This window comes from Protopterus annectens, chromosome 4.part1, assembly GCF_019279795.1.
Source record: "Protopterus annectens isolate FY-2018-M chromosome 4.part1, PAN1.0, whole genome shotgun sequence".
Taxonomy (NCBI): Eukaryota; Metazoa; Chordata; order Ceratodontiformes; family Protopteridae; genus Protopterus; species Protopterus annectens.
Window position 1 is genome coordinate 630,338,950 of NC_056734.1, and position 22,186 is coordinate 630,361,135.

Genomic DNA, 22,186 nt, shown 5'->3' on the forward strand with positions numbered 1-22,186 from the left:
GGTTGAGGAACATGTTGAATAGCTATAACTGTGGATGGAGTAAAATTTGCATGAGATTTGTTAGCTAGTATATTCGCTGTTTCCTTTGGGTCAAAGAGTGTAGTATTATTGTGGACTAGTTCCAAACATTGGTGGGTGTTAATTTTTAACTCGGTTATAACACCTCATAAAAAATGTACAGAATCTAGGCAGAGGTCCATGGCAGTACATACATGCCTCATGTGATGTGGTGACACACCACAGTCCATTTGTAAGAAGCTCGCTGTTTTAACATGGGAGATTACTGTCTTAGGAGAAAAGCAATAGCAATTGTGGGAATCAATTCAAAATGTGTGTACCTTATTGTAAAACCTGCAAGACATGGGAAGGGTGAGCTGTATTGGCAGAATCTGCTGTTGTCAATTTTTATTAATTCCTCGACTTTTGGGTTTGAATTGCATCTGACCTTTGAATTCGACTCGGATGTTACTATAGCTCATGGTAACCAAAAAGCTCTTGAACTCCTCCCTTACCCATACTGCACCAACCCCTAACATACCTCAGATCTGATTTGCTTCTGTCGTGAAATGGACATGGTCATCTGACATCTGAGTTCTGAAGTTTTTCAAGGTAAGTGATTTTTCTGCGTCTTATAGTAGTGTATTTCCATCGTTATATATTTCTTACACTCAGTGTATTACTTATACATATCATTGTTGGTATTGAAGTTTCTATTTTCTTTTTTCTGTTTAACTTTTTACACAGTTTAGTGTAGTCTTGCAAACCACTGTTGGTACTTTTTCCCTCCCTTGCATTTTATTTTAAAAAAAAATATTTTTTTAGGGGGAAGAGGGTTGGCATAATGGTTAAGGTCTTCATGTCATTAACACAAGATATAGGGTTTAATTCTTACTTTGGGTTATTGGCTCGGCTTAAAATGGCCTTTCAGGGCAGTTAGCCTAGTATTTATCTATGAACTTTTTTTTGTCTATGTTAAGAATGTCAGAAAAAGGCCCTTTGGGGTTTAAAAATGCCAACAATGTGGTCATAAGCATTCCCTCTCAGACGGATATAATTTATTTGTGTATTGCCTGGGTCTAGACCACTTGAACATAGACTGCTCCATATGTAAAAACTTTAATTTGCTAGCCATAGCGGATTGCAAAAATAAGTTAATTTTATTTCAAAAGGCTTGTTACCTTCTGCTTTTTCTGCAGCACTTACTGGGGCTCAACCCCCCCCAAACTAAGTCTAAGGAGACTTCTAGAAAGTTAAGCCTGTCTGGATATTCTACCCCATCGTTGATGGAACCTCCCAGAAAGAAGCACAAGATGATTCCAAAGGTTTCTGTTTTGAAGTTGGTTTTGGAATCTCCAAAGACTTCTTCCGATCTGAGTAAGTCAGATCTGAGGCCTGTCAAAGGATTCGTGACCTGGCGCTGTCTGGGGTTCCATCCCCATTTATGGAAAGGCGGCAATCAAAATCTCCATCTTTAGCCTCCTGTTGTTCTTCCAGGAGTCTGACCGAAGCAGATGTGGATAGGAAGATGAGGAGATTTCTTTCGGTGCAGATACAAATTGGTGTTCTCCTGTCTCCTACCCCTTCAGTCAGGAAGCCTTGGTTTGTTCTACCCCTCCACCATCAACTCCTTCTCCGATCCGGCTATCCTTTTTGGAGCTCTTATATCTGAGTTTGACAAGACCATCTGGGTTGGATTAGAAGATATTTTTATCCGGGGCTGTGAGGATTTGTCTGAGTGCTCTGGCTCCAATGAGTTCAGAGCCATAGCTTCCATGCCAGATCTGAGGTGTTGGATTCGACTCCAATGTTGTTGGAGCTATCTCTGCCCCTCAGAGTCTCGGCATTGGACAGTTCAGCTCCAACCTCTGCCGTGGGTGGAATGCCATAAGGCAGATGGAAATGATGGGACAGAAGTGTGGCTTCTTGGCTCCATCAGCTTCCTTCTCTCTGGAATGTTCTGCTTTTGAGGTGGTAGAGAGAGTTTTCTCTTCTTTAGCAGGATGGACAGTCTCCCCCTTGTTAGATCTCCTTTAAGGATCTCATGTGTCTCTGCACCTTGAGCCTCAACATTCAACTCCACAGGAACAGGCAGCCCAAACTCTGCAGGCTACCCAGCAAGCTATCATAATCTCTTCAGAAACTTCTCCTAAACATCCCACTAAAGAAGTACCTTGGAAGAGAAAGTGCAAAAGAAGGCACTTGGATTCTCCACAGAAATCTATCACTGAACATACTGATTTCGACTAAGGGGAAGAATCCCCAAGATCACCATTTGAAGACATCTCATCCTAGAGATCCTTAAACAAAGGGATGGCTGGTCCTACAGCAGTCCTTCTCCAGATGAATCTGTATTCCTGGAGGTGTTTGGATCTGGATCTGGCTTGTTTATCCCCTGGGTAACTCCACCCACTGATGAGCTCATTGGCTTGATCTAAAGGAGCCTGACTCAGTTGAACCTATCCCCAAGAGAAGGGACTGGATTCTGGCACCACCTGCAAGAAGGGAGTTTTGGAGTAAGGGAGTACTTGTGGATGCTATGGTCATGGTGACGGCCACTAAGAAGGAACTTGTGGAACAGAGTTCCACTGTCCATCCTCCTAAGAGGGAGTCTAGGGCTTTGGACAGATTTGGAAAGCATGTCTGTGCTTCAACGATCTTTGCTGTTAGGTCACTGAACTACCTGGCACATTTCAGCAGAAAACAAAGGGATTTGATAAAAGAAATGTCAGAGTCTTTCAGGGCCACTATTCAGGCTTCTGTGGCCTCACAGTTGGCGACCCTATAGTCCATTTTAATCTTGTCCATGAGATTTATCTCTCATGCAGCTGCAGGTACCTCAAGGGCAGTGGGTTCAGGCATTTTTATTAGGAGGCATGCCTGGATGCACTTGTGTGACTTTGTGGAGCCTTTCTTTCATCAGTGCGCCCTTTGATGGAACCTCCTTATTCAGCCCCAAAGTGAAGGACACACTGTATGCAGGTTCAAAAAAGATGAAAAGACTCTCTTTGCTGTGGGAGTCAGTTTTTCGACCCCTCAAAGGCCCCCTCTAGGAATAAATGAGGAGGACAAAAAATGTGGTTCAAAAAATCCCAGGGTCCTTTCCAAGATCCACCATTTCCCACAGAGGCAGACGGGGAAATCAAATGGAAGATGCTGCCCATGCAGCAGAGGTGACCCGCAAAACCAAGGGTCTAGAGATTCTTTCTCTGACAGACCCTATCAGCGCTCCTGAAAGAAGGACAGATTGTCCCCCTGTGGAGGCAATCGGGGGTCATTTATCCCTTCGCCAGAGAGCCTGGCTAGACATCAATAAAGATTTGTGGGTGCAGAAGATTATTTCCCGAAGTTACATAACTCCCTTTTCCCTTCCACCTCCATCCTCATACAAGTTTACTGATGTTCAACCCAATTGGGGGAAATCAGCAGCACTAGAAATAGAAAAGCTGCTAGAAAAAGAGAGTCATCCAAGAGGTCCTACCAGACTAGATAGAATCTGGAACTTACTTAAGATTCTTGTTGTGAAAAGGAAAATAGGAGACTGGAGACCAATTTTGGATCTCAGTAACTTGAACAAATCCTCGACACACACTTTCAGATGGTCACTGTTCAGTCCATTGTACCCTTTTTGGGCAGGGACAACTGGATGTGCTCGATAGACCTTCCAAGATGCATAATATCACATAAAAATGAACAGACAGTCTAGAAGGTACTTCACTTCCAGCTGGGAGCCAGTCATTACCAGTTCAGAGCCGTGCACTTTGGTCTCACCACAGCCCCTAGGGTGTTCACCAAATGTATGGCAGTGGTAAAAGCTCACTTGAGACTGCATGGATTCTTGGTATTTCCGTATCTAGATGAATGTCTCATTACCGCCCCGACCAGACATCTACTCATGGGAGCAAGAGATCAGGTACTCCAAACTTGCTCCCTTCTGGGAATTACCATAAATTACAGCAAATCTCAGTTACAACCTTCTCAGATACTGGAGTTTATATAAACAGTTTTCAACATGGTATCAATAATGGTTTCTTTACCTCTTGCAAGAGTGCAGACTATCAGATTCCAGGTCAAGAATATAATTCACAGTACAACAATTTCTGTACAGTTGATTCTACAAGTCCTATCATGAGTGTCAGTGGCCATAATTTTAGTTCCTCTAGTAAGATTCCACATGAGGATTCTTCAGTGGTTGCTAGCAACTCAGTGGTCTATTCTTTATCAACACAAGTCAGTCCAAATAAAAATCATTCAAGCATGCAAAAGTTATCTTCTGTGGTGGATTTAATCAGATCAAGTTCTTCAAAGGCCATCCTTTCTTTCTTCGTCAGCCCAAGGCCATAGTGACTATAGACGCATCCCAGATTGGACAGATTGGGGAGACACTTCCTGGGGAGGCAGTCTAAGGCAGTTGGGCCCCCTGAAGAGGCCAACACACATATCATCATCTTAGAAATGAGAGCAGTGCTCTTAACGTTGCAAGCATTCCAAGACTCTCTCCCTTCCTAGACAGTTGTGATTCAGATAGACAGCATGTCGGTAGTCTTGTATATAAACAAACAAGGAGGAACCAAGTTCAAGGCACTTGGGCCCCTGAGGAGGCCAACAAACATATCAACGTCCTAGAAATGAGAGCAGTGCTGCTAGAGCTGCAAGCATTCCAAGACTCTCTCCCTTCCTGGACAGTTACGATTCAGATGGACAGCATGGTGCTAGTCTGGTACATAAAAAAACAAGGAAGAATCAGGTTTTACCCCTTGCACCAAGAAGCCCTCACAGTGTGGCAATGGGTGATCTCTTCCAACCATTTTTTGATAGCAATGCACTTTCCAGGGAAGTCCATCATGATAGTAGACAAGTTGAGCAGGTCCATTCTACTACCTCACAAGTGGTCCCTCAACAAAAATGTGGCAGAAATAATTTTCCATCAATGGGGCCAGCCTTGCTGCGATATTTTTACTTCTTCCCTAAACAAGTGCAGCAGCTTCTTTGTCCTGATCCCTCTACAAGGGGAATCACTGAGGGAAGTTCTGCTCCATGATTTGCCCCCCCCCCCCCCCAGTCTCCTCTGTATTTATTTCCCGACTCCCTTGATCACCAAATTTCTGCAGAAAGCTGCCAGGCTAAAGAGCAACATCATCCTCATTGCACCTTATTGGCATCGACAGATTTGGTTCCCCTTTCTTTGGCCTCATCTGCTTTACCCACCTTGGATTCTGGATCTGATTCCAGACCTCCTGTCTCACCAGACAGGCATGCTTTACCACATATCTCAAGCCTAAAGCTGACAGCATGGTTTCTCTACTTCCATTAATAGCCAGACAACCTATGCTGTTTTCCCCTGTCCATCATATACTTATCTTCCTATAAAGCTTCTATGAGGAAACTTTACAGAAGTAAATGGAAGAGGCTTGTCTTTTATGCACATCAGAAAAATATCGACCCTTTTTCAGCCCCGGTACAAAGTGTCCTTGAATTTTTGGCAACAATTTTCAACAAAGGCTCTAGCTCCTCAAATGTTGGGTGCAGTGGGCGGCAGACTCTAACTTCCATATTGGTTTTGATAATTCTTCCCTGGCTTCATCTAAGCCTTCTTGACAGGCACTCTTCTATTGAGATCACCTTATAAAGACTGTACTCCAGCATTCAACTTGAATTTAGTACTGCAGTCCTAGTTCATTCCCCCTTTGAACCAGCAGCAACATGTGATCTTACATTTCTGACCTGGAAAACTACTTCTCTAGTGGCCATTACGTCTCCTAGAAGAATTTCTGAACTTCAAGCATTGTCCTGTAAACCCCTGTACTTGATTTTTCATAGGGATAGAGTAACATTACGAACTAACCCTTCTTTCTTTCCTAAGGTGGTGTCAGAATCCAACATCAACCAGTCCATTAATCTGCCTGTCTTCTTTCCAAAATTTGAAAACAAAGGAGAATACATGTTGAACTTGTTAGATGTTCATAGACAGTTACATTTCTACTTACATAGTACAAAGAAGTTAGAAAATCTGATCTGCTGTCTGTCTCCTTTACAGATTACAGATTAGGTAAATCTGTTGCAAAGGCAACTTTGGGTATGTCATTACCAAAACCTTTAAGAGCCCATTCAGCTAGATGCATAGCAATTTTGTCAGTGTTTTTATCTAGGCATTCTGTGGACGACATATGTGCAGCTGCAACTTGCGCTAATCCTTATACCTTTATTATTCATTACAAACTAGATCTGGTCTTGAGGGAGAGAGCAGCATTTGGCTCAACTGTGATCAGGAATATCCTTCCATAGAGTCCACCTGAGATTTCAAGTAGCTAGGGTCTCTGTACCAAATGTTGAGGACTGAATGAAAATTTACAACATTAGATAAAGAAGTTGTGTACTCACTATAGCATTCTATCTGTGTTGTCCATTTTCATTCTTCCTGAACTCCCCTCCCACCAACCCTTAAACATTTAACAAATGATTTCTAGAAGAACGAGAGTTTGTAAGGATACCTCTTTTCCTTCTGTTGAATTCCAGATAATGGTTTTGTATAACAAGAAATTTATAATAATATTTCTTACTTGCTTAATCTAGCAAACAAGATCTGAGGTATGTTAGGCGTTGGTGCATTACGGGTAAGGGAGGAGCTCGAAAGGCTTTTGGTTACCACGAGCTATAGTAATGGCCAAGTCAGATCCGAAGGTAAGATCCAAACCCAACTATTGAGGAAGAATGACAATGGACAACACAGATGGAACGTTATGGTGAGTACATAACTTCTTTTTAACTGCAGATACTGGGTATGTGGCATTTTTGAGTTCCGTCTCTAATGTGGGGCACTGTGTGTGTGTGTGTGTGTGTGTGTGTGTGTGTGTGTGTGTGTGTGTGTGTGTGCACGCGCGTACATGCACACGTGCATGCTCTGAGGAGTGTAATGGATTGCATTATGTGCATTTGTCAACAATGATGTGAAGTATATACTACAGTGGTTTTACTTATGCATTTATTCATTCATTTGGCCACTGACAGACATTTGTGATGTACATAGTCAATAAAATGGCTGTAACTAGTGAGTATATTTATGTGCTTCAGGGGATTGCATTTTGTTGCAGCGTGTGCATCTGTCACTGAAATGTGCAGTGGGGTAAATGTGATTTCTGTTTTTCATGGGTTTCATGGGCACAGCTGTTGTATGCACATAGAAGGGACAGACTGTTTTTCAGAGGCAGTATTTACATTGGGCATCTGTTGGTAAATTGTTTTGTTATTAGCAGCCACTAGTAACCACAAACACAATGGCAAAACGGAGAAAGAAGAAAAAACTAATAAAATACTATATTCCCCGTCTGTACAGAGTCCAATAAAGGCAGTCCCACCAGTGTAACGATAGATCACAATTTCAATTTTGACTCTTCAGTCCAAAAATACAAACACCAACTTTATTCACGGACACCAAGTTTATTAGTGAATGCAGTGATTCCATTAAGCGCTTTCATTTCCAAACGTACAGAAACTTCATCAGATCTATGTTTGCATTGATAATTTTCCTAAAGGAACTGATGTAATGACTAATCAGTGTTGTTTTAGAAGGTTTTGTTATATTATATTGTATACTTATGCATAGTATGTACCAGGGTTTGTTTGATTTGTCTAGTATTAAAATTTTTTTAACAGATTAAATTCATTTGTTAATATAGCCATTGTTAATTCTTTCCAGTTGGCAAAATAATTTGGGTTTATCCAATCTGTTGTAATTTTAAGCACAGATGCTTTTCGTATTGTATATTTTGATTAATCACGTTTATGTATAATTATTTCTGTAATATGTTCTATTTAATATGCACTGTCAGAGCTTTTCTCTTTGGGCCTTTGCTGAACAGGGGTCTTGTATATCCCATTTGCACTGTCTTTGTAAACAAATTAAATAAAAAATAAATAAATGAGTGAATAGGCAAACCTGAACCACAAGATGTTTATATGTTATTCTATGGTATCACATGAAAACATATGCAGTGCTAGAAAAAACTTTGCACTGGTAGTTGGCCTGTAGCTAGTACTGCCCTGAAGACAATTGCATTTATTTGTCCATTAAATATGCAAATATGGATATACATCTTAATTATGCAAATATTTGAAAAATGGGAGTAATATCTACAGAACTGTTTTGCAGCAAATTGAAGGTCACATCTTCACAAGTCACATTTATAGTTTACTATAGTCAGAGGAATAATAATTTGTATAATTGTAATGATAAAGTTTATGTATTTTCTAATTATTTGTTCAAGATAAAAATCACTATTATGTCGGTCTGATGTGTTGATATCACCATTGTGAAGAGGAATGAGTGCTGAACAAATTTTCTGTTTTAAATTTCTTTGTAACTTTTATGGCTCTCAAGATATGTACATTATTTATAGACAGATTGCAGAACTGCATTCTCATGAATTTAACTCAGGTGAAAGCCATCCAGCCAAGAACTCTGCAAGTGTTGAGAGGTGTGACATTCCCCTGAGGCTAAGCCTTAATGAGTTAATGTTACAGTATTGAGGAGGATATCTAAGAGATTTTGGAAGCTTGGGCAAATAATTTTTAGCTACGTCAGCATAAGTAGAAGTAATGTGGTGCTGCAATGGTATGTTATTCTGGTGGTGTTTACTATCATTAAACAGTATGGAGAGATTTTCCTCCGGTTTAGATAAATAGTGAATTCATCTTTCGCAGGTGGAGTCATTATGTGCTAGAAGTAGTGGATTGCCACTAAAAATGAGGCAGATATTACAGTGCCTGAAAAAAACAAGTGCTAACAGGCTGATCAAGAAAGAAGCTGAAACAGTCTGGAATTCCATGGCTACATGCACAAAAAACGATTCAGGAAACTTTTTTACATTGCAGTAACCAAATTTGGATGACAGGCGGCCATGAGCAGGGTGTATGCAATTCAAAAATCCAGCTACATTATATGGCTAGGCCAGATAATGTGGTCAACTGTTTTAAGTGCTAATGACTGTATAATGAAGCCCCATGTATGATAATGAAGCAAAACATAGTGGAGTGATTCAGAAACAGCTGAATGCCACACAGTGATGCTCTGCTTGCTTTAGATTTGAGCTCATGATGTGTGTTCAAACAGAGTATATTGCACAGATATGATTAGAGTTACCACAGCTATAGTAAATGTGTGTCTGCAGGAAGCTCTCATTGCAGCTGGTTTGTCTGAAGGTATATGAGAACTCCCCATCCAGCCATGCTTAACATTTCACGCTCTTCATGACATCAGCATTATGGTGTGGTACCTTATGGACAGGGATATACCATACAGCAAATTTTGGAAATGTGCCGGCCTCATCTGCAGCCCAGTGGGAATAATAGAGCACCTATCCCAGTGGATACAAAGGTATATGAGGCTTTATGTATATTAGCTACAGGGACCTTTCACTGACCATTTCTGGAAACAGTGAAGGTATCTCAGGCAGCTGCCTCTAGAATATTCTGTCAGTTTCTCAGTGGCATGCTTCAGCATGTGAGGTAACATATGTGTCTCTCATGAACCCCAGAAGTGAGAGACAACACCATGAGAAAGTTTAATGATATAGTCCATTTCCCTGTGGTACTGGGTGTCATTGACTGTACCCAACTTGAAGTAAAGGCCACACCAGATGAACTGGGAAGGAGGTATGTAAGCCGCATAGGAGATCACTCCATCAATTGCCAGGTGGTCTGTAATGCACAGACTATCATCTGCAATGTGTGTGTGTGTGTGTGTGTGTTTTGTCTCCATGCTACCCATGTGGTTTTCACTTCTTGCACATATGGCATTCCTGACATGTGCCAACAGTTTACAAGGGGTAACTTCCAACAGGGGCACCTTGTTGGTGATGTCAGATATGCCCTGGAAACCTGACTTATGACACCCCTAAGAAGTTTACAAAATTAACTGACCAGGGGTACAACTGTGCACTGTTGCAAACGAGAAACATTATAGTGTGTGAATTTGGGATGCCAAAAACATGCTTTTGTTATCTGGATTTATCTGGTGGTGCTCTTTAGTATGACCCCACCACTTGTACCAAAATACTTACTGTGTGTACGGTGTTACACGCTATTATACTTAGGAAGCAGTTACCACACAGTGGCCTGTCACAGGGCCAGTATTTCCCAGCAGCAACAGGTAGTGGAAGCTGAAATGCACAAGGAGCCAGAGAAGAGAACAAAAGAGGATGCCCATGTCAGATGGTGGCAGGCACAGTATTTCATGGCACTAGAAAAGAGGCAGTGGATTGCACATAGCTTTACAGAATAATTATATTAGATTTAAGCAAATACACTAGAGTGAAAATGATGCATGCAAAAACACTAGGCTGTAGTTACTCATGCATAGGCTGGCCACACTTTGCATCAGACATAGACAACCCAAATAACAGTGTACAAAAGGCAGGGCATAGTTATCATCATTTGCACAGGTGGACAAGGGAGAATATAGGAGTGCATGTCTTTCACAGTATGAATGTGAGTGCTGAAGTGTAGCAGAAGAAAAAGTGCTTGTATGTGAAGTGCCAGAACCAATGGGGTGGGGTGGTGGGTGTTGGATATGCTAGGGGCTGTGAAGATATGTATTTGTGTGTCTGCAGGGACACAGCCCCAACACCTGGTGCAGCACTGCACCTTGGCCTACCAGACAGGTCCAGGGTGTGCAGTACAGAGGGTTCGGCTTCCCGTGCACATCTCTGCTCTCAAGAGCTGTCTCTGCCAGGAGTTGCACTGCTTGCCCCATAACTTTTGCTAGATGCTGTTGTGCTACATGACTACAAGTGACATCTGCTAGGAGATGTGCCAGCATGACAATGGCCACAACCATGAGGAAGCCCTCTTCTGGGTGTAGACACCTCCACAATCAGTCTTGCTGTAGAAGCAGGATCTTGCTTGTCCATGGCCATATTGGCTAGCATCTGCAAATTTAGCAAATGACCAGCTGTCAGGATAGCCTCTTGTTCCTGCCGTATGACCCATTGCATACACTGAACAGTCCAATGTGCGATTCAGTCTATCCAAGAAATCACATATACCAGACATGCAGTCCAATAGGTCAGCAAACACAGCATAGCTCACCCTGCCCACAAGTGCTTAAGGGAATTCAGACATCTGTCTGCTGGCAACCAGCACTCTTCCCTGATCTAGTGTGCCCCCATCAGCCTGTCTTTTCTCAGATGTTTGTGTGTCCTGGGAATTTACAGGCAGAGGAACTGTGTCCACATTTTGTTTAGGTGATGTGCTGGTCACACTCCCTGTGCCAAACAACACCTTGCACCTACTGACTGTGCCAGTTCATCCCCACCATCATTACCATAGCCTATAGATCCTCCAACATCAGATGGGGGCAGTTTGCTGAATAAAAAATCACCTGTGAATACACCAGAGTAAAAAGTACCCAGTTTAAGTATGACCCAGCACCACAACTATACATGCATTTGATATCTGTAGAACTATAAACATGAGAAAAAGTAATATCTCAGCCCATATCCTATGCAGATGGTCATGCTTATTGGATACCCAGTGTACTTGTGTACCAGAAGGCAGACAGACTGATTCAGTTTAGAGGGACTTCAAGGTAAGGAGGACTTGCAGCTGTTGATCCAATGAACTATGACTATGTATCTAGGGTATCTGAAGTTGAAACTCACTGGGCCAATCCAGCTTTGCCCCAGCATCCAGCACTGCACTGTGGGACTCTGTGGAGGTGGTACTGGCTTTAAGTGAGACCAAGAACTCCTTTGTCTCTATAGGAGGTGATTCATTTGATGGCTCGCCACCTGTAGCTCAGTGTTCTGTGCCGGGGCTTTTGCTATCTGGGTGGCAGCACAGATCATTTCCATGGAACTGAGGGTGACCATGCCATATTTGTGATCCTGATCACCCACAGCATTAACAATGCTGATAGTTTAGTACAGGCATAGTCAAGGAAGGGCTGTTTGGTGGCATGGACAACAGAGATGTTGTCTCTAGAGACGGAGGGTATCTTGTACCACCTCATTCTCAGGGTCTGAAACTTGGGTTTGTGGCCGGATGGGAAAAGGCCACTAGGTGCAGCATATTTCTTTAAGCTCTGTTTTTTAAGCATAACTCTGCTGGTATGGAAAACAGTGTAATTAACAGCTTTGTTCCAGCATGGACCTTAGTAATCCATACATTACAACTGTCCTACTTAGCCAGTTAGCGTGCTGTAGCTGTGCCTGACAGTTAGAAATCTGTAGCAAAAGTCTTTAAGTAAATGTCAGGCATGTATGTGTACTGACCACATATTTGCAACAAAACCGGCACATAACTGACACTGGACAACAGCACGTGACCATGACAGTAGCAGTGTTAAAAGGGTTGTGGCTGTTGACATATGTGCAAGGCATAGATCACCAGAGTACTACTGAACATTACTCTCAATAGGAGCTCATGGGTGTGTCTGCCATCTAACTTAATCAGTCCTGCATGCTGCTACATTTAGTACACTTCCAATGTAACCCTTAATATGCTTTTGGACAACACATGTAGAAGTATTGACAAACTGACATCTTTATAGGCCTTAATAGTAAAGACCAGCCAAAGAGCTACCATTGGATAAAGGAATGGATATGTAAAAAGTAGTACTTAACAAGATATCTGCTAAAATAAGGTTGAGAATGAATATCTATTAAAAAAACACCCTTTACAGGATTCAAACTCTGGTTACAGAAGGTTTTCTTCCATAATGTAATGTGAAGAGGCTGTGTCCTTTTTTGGCTTGTATCATGTAGATTAACCTGTCTAGGTATTATGATTATGCTAATTAGAGATCATCTCATTTTTGTTTTTGAATCACTCAATTTGCTTGATGAAAAAACATTTAATTAACAATGTGATGATTTCTGTATGATGCCATGCACACAACTGAGCATCTGTGGGCAACTCCATGCACACGTGCTCATTCTATTATTTTGAGGGTGTGGGAATTGTCATCTTGTATTTAACTATCTTCAGCTGGAGTTGCTGTAAAGCATGCATTCTCAGCAGTATATGCAGGGATAAATGACTGCCATGTTTCACACTTATAAGTGCCATTAGAAACACAGTAATACAGTACCTGTATTTCCACAGTTTGTCAGCCATTCTGCAAAGGTGTTGCATGTTGATTGCTCTCCTTGGGAGAATTTGGGACATGTGAGAACTGTTTGAGCACCAATTATGTGCCATTTTTCTTAACATCTTTCAAAGTGATACATTATGGCTGGAGAGGAGAAGGTAGTGATCATTTTAGACCACAAAGATATTCCTTTACCTCCTGCATAAGAATTACAGCTAAAAGGCTTATGCAGAAGAGCTATACAGGGCCTGAGTATAAGGCTGAATCCTGGAATATCTTAGGCAAGGCTGTCAACCATGCAGCTGGCATCCCACACACGGGAAACGTTGACATCACCATTATAGTGACTTGAAGCGAAGTAATCCTTACCTCCTTAGCCGATAGGAACATGATGTTAAAGAGGAGGCATTAACTATGTAAGTACAGCTGTTATATTACCACCTTTAACCTGCTACTATATGGAATACACAAATATGACATTATGCCCTCTTTATATATCTAGCCTCTGTAGAGATTGAAAGTAATAGGCAGATGCACAAAGGCAGACTGAAGTGCCCATGAGAGGGCTGGGGTGAGTTTACATGTTGCCATAAGAATGTCTAGGTTTTATCAGAGGCAGTAGTAGGCATTAAGAAATAATATATAACCTTCATACATCAGTGCCAGATTTGTCAGCACTGGCATAAATCAAAGGTATTAGTATGACTATGTAATGTTAGAAGAGTTTCTATATGTCTCTCTGCATAAGTGGATATGTGGATCTTCATGTTAAGTGCCTTTGTTCTCACATTGATGGGAATGGAAGTAGGTTCATTTCCCACCCTCTACACTGTTGTCATCATGAAAATCATTTCATGTATATTTTCTGTCCAGTAGAATTACTGTAAAAGTACAGGGTCCATATATGTACGATCACCATTATTAGTTTTCTGGACATTTCACAACTTACAGCAGGATTGGTTGTCCATTGCCTATCACCTATAATTTAAGTATATGTACAGTAATCTCAGACATCAAAATGCATTTCTGACCTCACTCACCTGTTAGTCTGGCTACATAGCCCCAGCCATTAATCTGCTGTCAATAATACTGCTTGTTAGGCTGGCTGTTGTTTTAGGCCTCCTCTGCATATGGTCTACTTGATAAATATCGAAATCCCACATGATCGAAGATGAGAACATCGAGATGAAAACAGAGAATCTTAAGTTCATAGACTCTTCATAACACAGAAAATTTACCCAGGGAAAGTAACCGGTTGACCAACAAGCACAAGAAACCACAAGAAATCAATTCAAACCCACAGAAGTAGAGGCTACCCCCCTACCCACCAACTAATTATACCAACGACAAAATCGCACTATAGTGGCGAAAAGGGCAAACTCCCATATATTGGCCAACCGGTTACTTTCCCTGGGTAAATTCTCTGTGTTATGAAGAGTTGATGAACTGATGTTGTGCTGGTTTCATCTCAATGTTCTTGTCTTCGATCATGCGGGATTTCGATATTATCAGGTAGACCCATAGCTAGATAGATGTGTGTGTGTGTGTGTGTGTGTGTGTGTGTGTGTGTGTGTGTGTGTGTGTGTGTAGTATGTATGTGTATATATATAACTCAACTCCTTTAAATTAAACGCCAAAATTAACGCCTTTAAAAAACCATACACCAAACAGCGTTTTCGTCAAATTCATCGACTTCATCGACCTTTCATTAAAGGCGTTAATGGTGGTTTTATTTTCATCAATAAACTTTTCACCTAGAGGAAGCTGTGGTCTTGGATCTCGCTTTGTGACTTTGGCGTTGAGTTACAGTGGTTTTTTTGGCATTTTGCTGACATTTTATGTGTGTGTATATGTATATATATATATATATATATATATATATATATATATATATATATATGGTTCCCTGTCAGAAGCCTGAAACACTATAAGCCTGAAAATCAAAATCCAGAAAACTATAGACTGAAAGTTCAAAATCCTGAAAGCCCAAAATCCTGAAACTCAAAATCCTGAAAACACAAATAATGCTAATATGTCACTATAAAGACACTAATATCTACCAACTGACCCTGACCCTAACCCTAACCCTAAGGCCCGTCACTATCGCGCACTCACCTGACCCGCGCCCTAACCCTAACTCACTTAAACCGCCCCTAACCCCAATATTTGTCACTATTGCATACATGCCTAACCTGCGCCCTAACCCTAACTCACTTAAACCGCCCCTAACCCTAACATAAAACCAACCGCACACTTACCTGAACCCAACGCATGACCCAACACCACAGGGCTAACAATAGCAAAGCCACAATGATGTCAGTATGTCCATTTTGTGTTTTCAGGATTTTGAGTTTCAGGATTTTGGGCTTTCAGGATTTTGAACTTTCAGTCTATAGTTTTCAGGATTTTGATTTTCAGGCTTATAGTGTTTTAGGCTTCTGATAGGGAACCATATATATATATATATATATATATATATATATATATAATTCTGACATCCATGATTATATAATGGTTTGCTATGTGTAGTCTGTTTAACCATACCATTAGCAGCAATAGTTAGGGTACAGTTTTCATTATATTTTCATTTCTCTTCACCCACCCTCTTTGTTGCTATCCTTTCTCTTGCATATATACTTTTTTGTTATATTTATTTATTTTTTTGTTTGTTTGTTCTACTGTTAAATGCAGCAACACAGAAACCTGCAGCTGGCCCACTGGCTGGACCAGTCAGATCCACACAAATGGCAGTTTTGCAGAGTGTTAGTGCACAGAGTGATGTGTTCCAATCCCCCTCATGATTACATTTTTATTTTACTTTTCTGCACCATTTGCATCTGGTGGGGCTGCACCAGAGTATGGTACAGTGGTACCATCAGCAGCTGGCAGATGTTGTTGGGGTTATCAACAGGAAGATGGATGATCACATCAGCCTCATGGAAAGTATGCTTTGGAGACTCATTGAGTTACTTCTCTGTCCAACACTGTCCAACACTGGCTCCTCCACCCAGTGGCGACAGTGCTCAGGGTAACAAGTAATCTCCCAATGTGTTTCAGCTGGCAGAGACTGCATCTGTGAATTCCCAGTTTTTTGCCAATAACCTGGTATCCACCTCCCTTTTGTGTCCATGCCCATCCTTGTTGGTTTTGCAGTTCTTCCTGCTCTATTGTCTTCCCTCTGTTTGTCTGATGTCTCCTTCAACATTATGTTCCTCCTTCCTCATTGTATTACCCCATACCCTATTAGTCTTATCTGTCTTTCCCCTTTCTACCTAACCTTCTCCTCTTAAGTTTATAAGTTAAAGTGTTCAAGTCTTACAGCTTTCAAGGAACGCTATCTCAGTAATTGTTGGATCAGACTCCATAGCCCCAGACCAGTCATCCGAAGACTTTTTAAATTTTACTAGACTGTTCACACTTCTGATTTATTCAGGTAGTCTATTTCACAGTTGTACCATCCTTTATGATCAATAGCAAGTTCAGTTCTTTTTATTACATAACTGTAACCAGAACTTTGAATTATGATGTTTATATGTCTGTGGATTATTATGTATTTCCAAACACAGTAAAGATTGAAGAAATGAGTCATTAAACACCTTATAGGCAAATAAAAGTTGACCCCTGATATATCTTTAATGGAGGGTATAAGGAGCTGTTGAAACACATCTTTCCTTATAGCAAAACTGCTTAATATCAGAAATTCATTTTGTGTATTTGTGTTGCAGTGATTGTATATAATTAAGGAGTTGATTATTAAGAGTAAAGAACACTTCCTCTTAATTGCCATACTTCTTCAACAACTTTCCCTTCTCTTCAAAACAATGGGCTCTGGGCCCACAAAAAACTTTTTCTTCAACCCCACCTCTGTCCTCCTCATTCTGTATTTGTTCACATTCTGTTCTACCCTCTGCTTGCTTTCCATTTTCACCTTTGTCCTGTACACACATTTCCAATCTTTAATCTGGACAAAACATAGATAAACACACCATACATATGCCCAAAAAGGGCTTAGAAAGCAAACTTTTTTGGTCATATAGTGTATGATGGGTTGCAAAGAGTATCCTTGCTGCTCATGTATAGCTGAGTAGAAATGTCACTTCTCATTGTATAGCAAAAATGAAGTCCAGTCAACGTCTTGCATTACAGATATTGCCATCAGTCACACGCATTAGCCAAGTACTGTTGAGCAGCAATTTTCAAATATGAAATGTTGTAAAACTTATACTTTTTCTGACTGCTGCCATAGCTCAGCTTGTTAATGCCTGCTTTGCGGAGTGTCAGTGCATAGAGTGATGTGTTCTAATTCCCCTCACAATTACATTTTTTATTTTACTTTTCTGCCTGTATTCTGTCCATGTGTAACATTGCCCTAATGTGTGTTTATCTGGTCCCCGAAATAGAAATTCTGCAGTGGCTCACCTTGTTAATGCTCTGTTTAACAGAATATCAATGATGAGTGCCTGTCTTTTCATTTTTACTTCCAGCTTGTCCTTGTGTAACATTTCCCTGATAAATGTGTTTCTTTCAGGCCCTCTGTCTTATGGATATTAATCTAGTCTTGCATTTATAAAGAATTAAATTGCTTTCTTAACAATGAAGGCCATGTTTTCTGTCAGCTTTAAATTTCCATGAAAGATTGTACAACATTTGTGGACTTTGGAGGAGGCCTGTTTGCATATAAATGTTCTCAAGCTGTGGGAGTCCTGTTAGCATTGCAGGCATTTCGGGACAAGCACCATTTCGATACCATTGCCATACAGTGACAGTATGGTGGCTGTATGGTACTTGAACAAGCAAGAAGGAACCTGATCTTATTTCTTGTGCAGAGAAGCAATGGAAAAATGGAAATAGGCCCTGACTTCTCAACACCTTCTAATTGCAATACACTTAACTGGGTTTACTAACACGATTATGGACAAACTGTGCAGGCAGATCTTGCTGCCCTGTGAATGATCCATCTACAGCAAAATAGCACACAGCATATTCAAGAAGTGGGAAGACGTTGCTACAACATTTTTGCTTTACCATTCAACACCAGATGTCATCACCTTTTCAGTACAGTTCTGCTGGAAGGACAAACACCCAGGGATGCATTCTCTCATGATTGGCCCCCATGTCTACTCTATGCCTATTCCCCCCTTCCTCTGATACTGAGGCTGTTACAGAAAGCCAAGGTTTGCAAGGCTCAACTCATTCTCATAGCATCCTTTTGGTCTCATCAGTGTTGATTCCCCATGCTAAGGCCTCACCTGAAGGAGAAACCCAATTTTCTCCTGCAGAGTTCAACTCTAATTAAAGTCAGCCATCTGGACAGTCTTACCCAGACATTCAGTATCTTCATCTAAACACTTGGTTTCTCCTTCTCCTATAATGGTTAAGAACTGTTAGTTCCCTCCAGATGTGGTTGAGCTGATTCAGCTTCATAGAAAATCTCAACCAGAATGATTTATGAAGGTAAATGAGATGAGAGACATTCTCAGAGTGTCCTTCAGACAGGCATATTTCCCCTATTTCAGCACCTTTGGAGGAGGATTTAGCATTTCTGACAGAGCTGCACAAGCGAGGAGATAGTTAAACCTCAATTCACATTCACTTGGCACAATTTCTTGCCTTCACAAGGATTTTCCAAATCATTCATTAGCTACTCACCCTTCTTATAAGGCTTCATCAAAGCAATTGTTCACTTCAGGCCTCTGTTAGCCATACCAACTCCAGCTTGGAATCTTAATTTTGTGCTTGAGAGTCTAACTAGAACTCCCTATGAACCAGCTGGTACAGCTGACGTTTTGTAATGGAAAACAACATTTTGTGGTACCTATTACATCTGCTAGAAAGGTTTCTGAGCCTCAGGCTCTTTCTTTGCAATACCCCTACATAGTTTTTCATCCAAACTCTATATCTCTAGGATAAAACCTTCCCTTATGTCTAAAGATGCTCAGGCTAACTTGAACCAGGGTATCCACATAGCAGTATTTTCCCCAAGTACTCTAACAAAAGTGAACACCTGTAACATTTTCTGGATGCCCACAGGCTTCTACATTTTTTACCTGGATGGAGAAAGGGATCCAGAATAGCTGAACAAGTGTTTGTTAGCTTTTTTGTCCCTAGGCTTAGTCATAAGATTACAAAGGTTAGACTGGAAAAATGGATTATGGACTGTACTACTTTTTTTTACTCTTCAGTGGGCAGACACCTTTCTGTCCCACCAAAGGCTTACTCAGGGCTTCAGGCTACATCCATAGCTTTCCTTTTTAACCTTCAACCATTCCCAGAGGTTTACAGCGGTAGGCCACCCTGGTTATCTGGGGACTCTCTTCTACAGTTCTGTTGTCTAGGCAGGACCTGAGAAATATACAAGTCATGTATGTATTAAGTATTAGATTTTTCTGGTCTTTGTTTATGCACAAGAACAACTTGCCCTCCTTCCCCTTCCAGATCCGCTTTTATGAGTAATCTTTGAGAGACCAAAGCCTGATTTCCTATTCTTGATTGCATCTCTGTATATATGGGTAGAGAGGAGCTTGATTTGTGAGGATTTTGTTGCTGCCACTAGAAGTTGCCAAAAGCACCAGTCCCACAATTTCAGTGTCCAGATAGAGACCAGAGAAATTTAACATTCTGGCAAGTATATAACTTGCATTTCTTATCCTAACTGGTTTGATGTTTTCTGTTGTCTTAGACTTGCCTTCTGATGCTTTGATTTGATACATTTCCCTGTCATGTTTTGTTAGCATTCTCCAATGCATTTTCTGTCTTATTCAAGATCATAGAGAGTCAGAGCCTAGTCTGGAAAATAGCCGGCATAAAGCAGATAAACAGTACTGAATGGGACACAGTCCATTGCAGGATCCATGCACACAAAAGCACACTTGTGGGCAATTCAGAAAGATCACATACTCACATTTCGACATGCTTTTGGATGTGGGAGGAAATTAGAAACCCTAGAAAAAGTCCATGCAGACAGAGGGATTACAAACAGACTGGACGGAGTCACACTATCCAGAAATTAAGCTGAAGAGTCAGGCAGTGTGAGGCAGCAGGCAGTACTAATGGCTGCATTACTTTGTTTAGTTATAGTTATTTTGTACTATCCTGTTTCCTCTAACCTTCTCAGCTGTGTCCCTTGAGAAATTTAGTTTGCTTTCATTTACTTTACTAGGTTAAAAGCTTCATACCTACTCAGTGAGTGTGGAAATAACCATTTATTCCTAGAATATGATTTAAGAATTGAAAAGGGCATGCAAAATATTGACTTTGCTCATGTGAAGCAATTTCTGTTCTCTGCTTCCTTCTACCAACTACCAAAGTCCTAAAACACTGTTCATGCAATGAAATATACCTACACCTCAGCTTGTAACTGCTCTGAGTATTTACTTTGGTAATTTCTTAAAACTTCAGATGTGCTTACAGTATTGTTTCCTTTCTTTGTTTTGTATTTTTACTACTCTAACATACTTGCTGAAGAATGGAAAACTAATTGAATTACTGTTGTCCACCAAATGAAGTTTAACTGTTTTTTATTGTTGCTGTTATTATTTTTGTTATTAAAAATACTTATTTCGTACTTAAAACTGTATGGCTGATGTGTTCTTCTGGCCTGTACATGAATGTGGGCAGTACCGAATAATGTACCAGTATGATTAAGAAAAGCTCTGTAAATATAGAAGGAAATCTGGTAAGGTGGTAATGTGTTACAATAAATAATTAAATTAAAAAAATTATTTGTTTACATTTCTTTCAGGCTCAGACTACAGAGACAGTCCTCCAGTACGAATGTGTCAACAGCTTTTTCGACTGATGATTTCATCTCATTTGGCTAGGCATCAAGTATGCCATCCAGAACAGCCTCAGTTCTCTTTACCTGCTTCAGTGGACACAAGTCTATCATTACATGTAGCTCTTTCCACACAGGATTCACCATCACAACTTCAGGGACCTATTAGGCTTGAATTAGCACCTGTGCAATTGCTAGAAGAAGAGGCAGAAGGTGGTGTAGAACTTATCTCTACAACAGAGGACTCTGGTAAATCTCTCTGTTGTAAACTGTGCAATGTGACACTAAATTCATCTCATCAAGCACAAGCACACTACCAGGTAAAATCCCCTTAGTGGTTTATCTAGATATGCATAATGTTATAGCTCATGTATATCAATTCAGTATTGTTTATGAATTTCCATACATGTGCAGCAATCTATTTTACTTAACCATATATTAAAGCGTTTTCTGAGAAATGACTTGCCATGCAGATACAGTACTTAGTATTTAGCATTAAATACCAAGTGCTTGTAGCATACTTGCCAGACAACTTTGCACTTGTTTCAGACTTATACATTCTAGCTATCATTTAAACTTAAATAATTTGTAAGTTTAGGTTTTACTAAATCCCCATCAGCATTTTGTGACTGACATTATCACACTGCACTGTATTACTATAAATAAATTACAACTTTGAAAATTAAGACTTCATCAGAGATTTAGTGGTGGCATTTTAGAAATTATTAACGCATATTGTGCATTGTGGAATACAATATATCTCTTGAGGTAGCACATACAGTATAGGTATACACAGTATAGTCCTGAAGGTGCCGGTAGACTGCTGCATTACTATCCTTCTGGACGTTTCTTCTTCCTTGTTGCCCATCTAAGCTAACATGCACTTCTGTACGGAACACAAGAATCAGAAAAATCTGGTCCAGAATCTCACTGATCTTACTCTTGAGTCAGCTTCCAGCCATATACTGCAATTTTCCTGGTAACCATGTTACATTCGGACTTTGTCTTGATCTGCCAGGGTAGACTTCTCACATTACCCTCAATACTGTTTCAGTGATTAACAGGAAAAATGACTTGATGCCATAGATATCAAAGTAAGCCTTTAAGCTTCAAGTAGACCCTACTCTTCAGTCAGCCCTAGTTACATTCTGTCATTTTCTAGAGAGTCATATCATTTGTAACTTGGCTAGAACGTCCAAGAATGATAGTTAACATCATTCTGAGTTTAAATGCCAAAACTCCACAGCAGTGCAGAAAAGAAAGCCAATAAAGGTCCATACACCTGTAGGCAAAGACAAAGCCAAGCCAAACCAATATGGTATAAAGTT

The 22,186-nt window shown here is 40.6% G+C and overlaps 1 protein-coding gene across 1 annotated transcript in view; it reads left to right on the top strand.

Annotated features, from left to right (window-relative positions):
• ZMAT3 (zinc finger matrin-type 3) overlaps positions 1-22,186 on the top strand; it is an 808,181-nt gene that overhangs the window by 274,488 nt on the left and 511,507 nt on the right. Inside the window, exon 2 of the mRNA XM_044070445.1 lies at positions 20,826-21,178. Coding sequence (XP_043926380.1) covers positions 20,858-21,178 — 321 coding nt within the window. The 5' untranslated portion in view covers positions 20,826-20,857. The remainder of the gene's footprint in view (positions 1-20,825; positions 21,179-22,186) is intronic.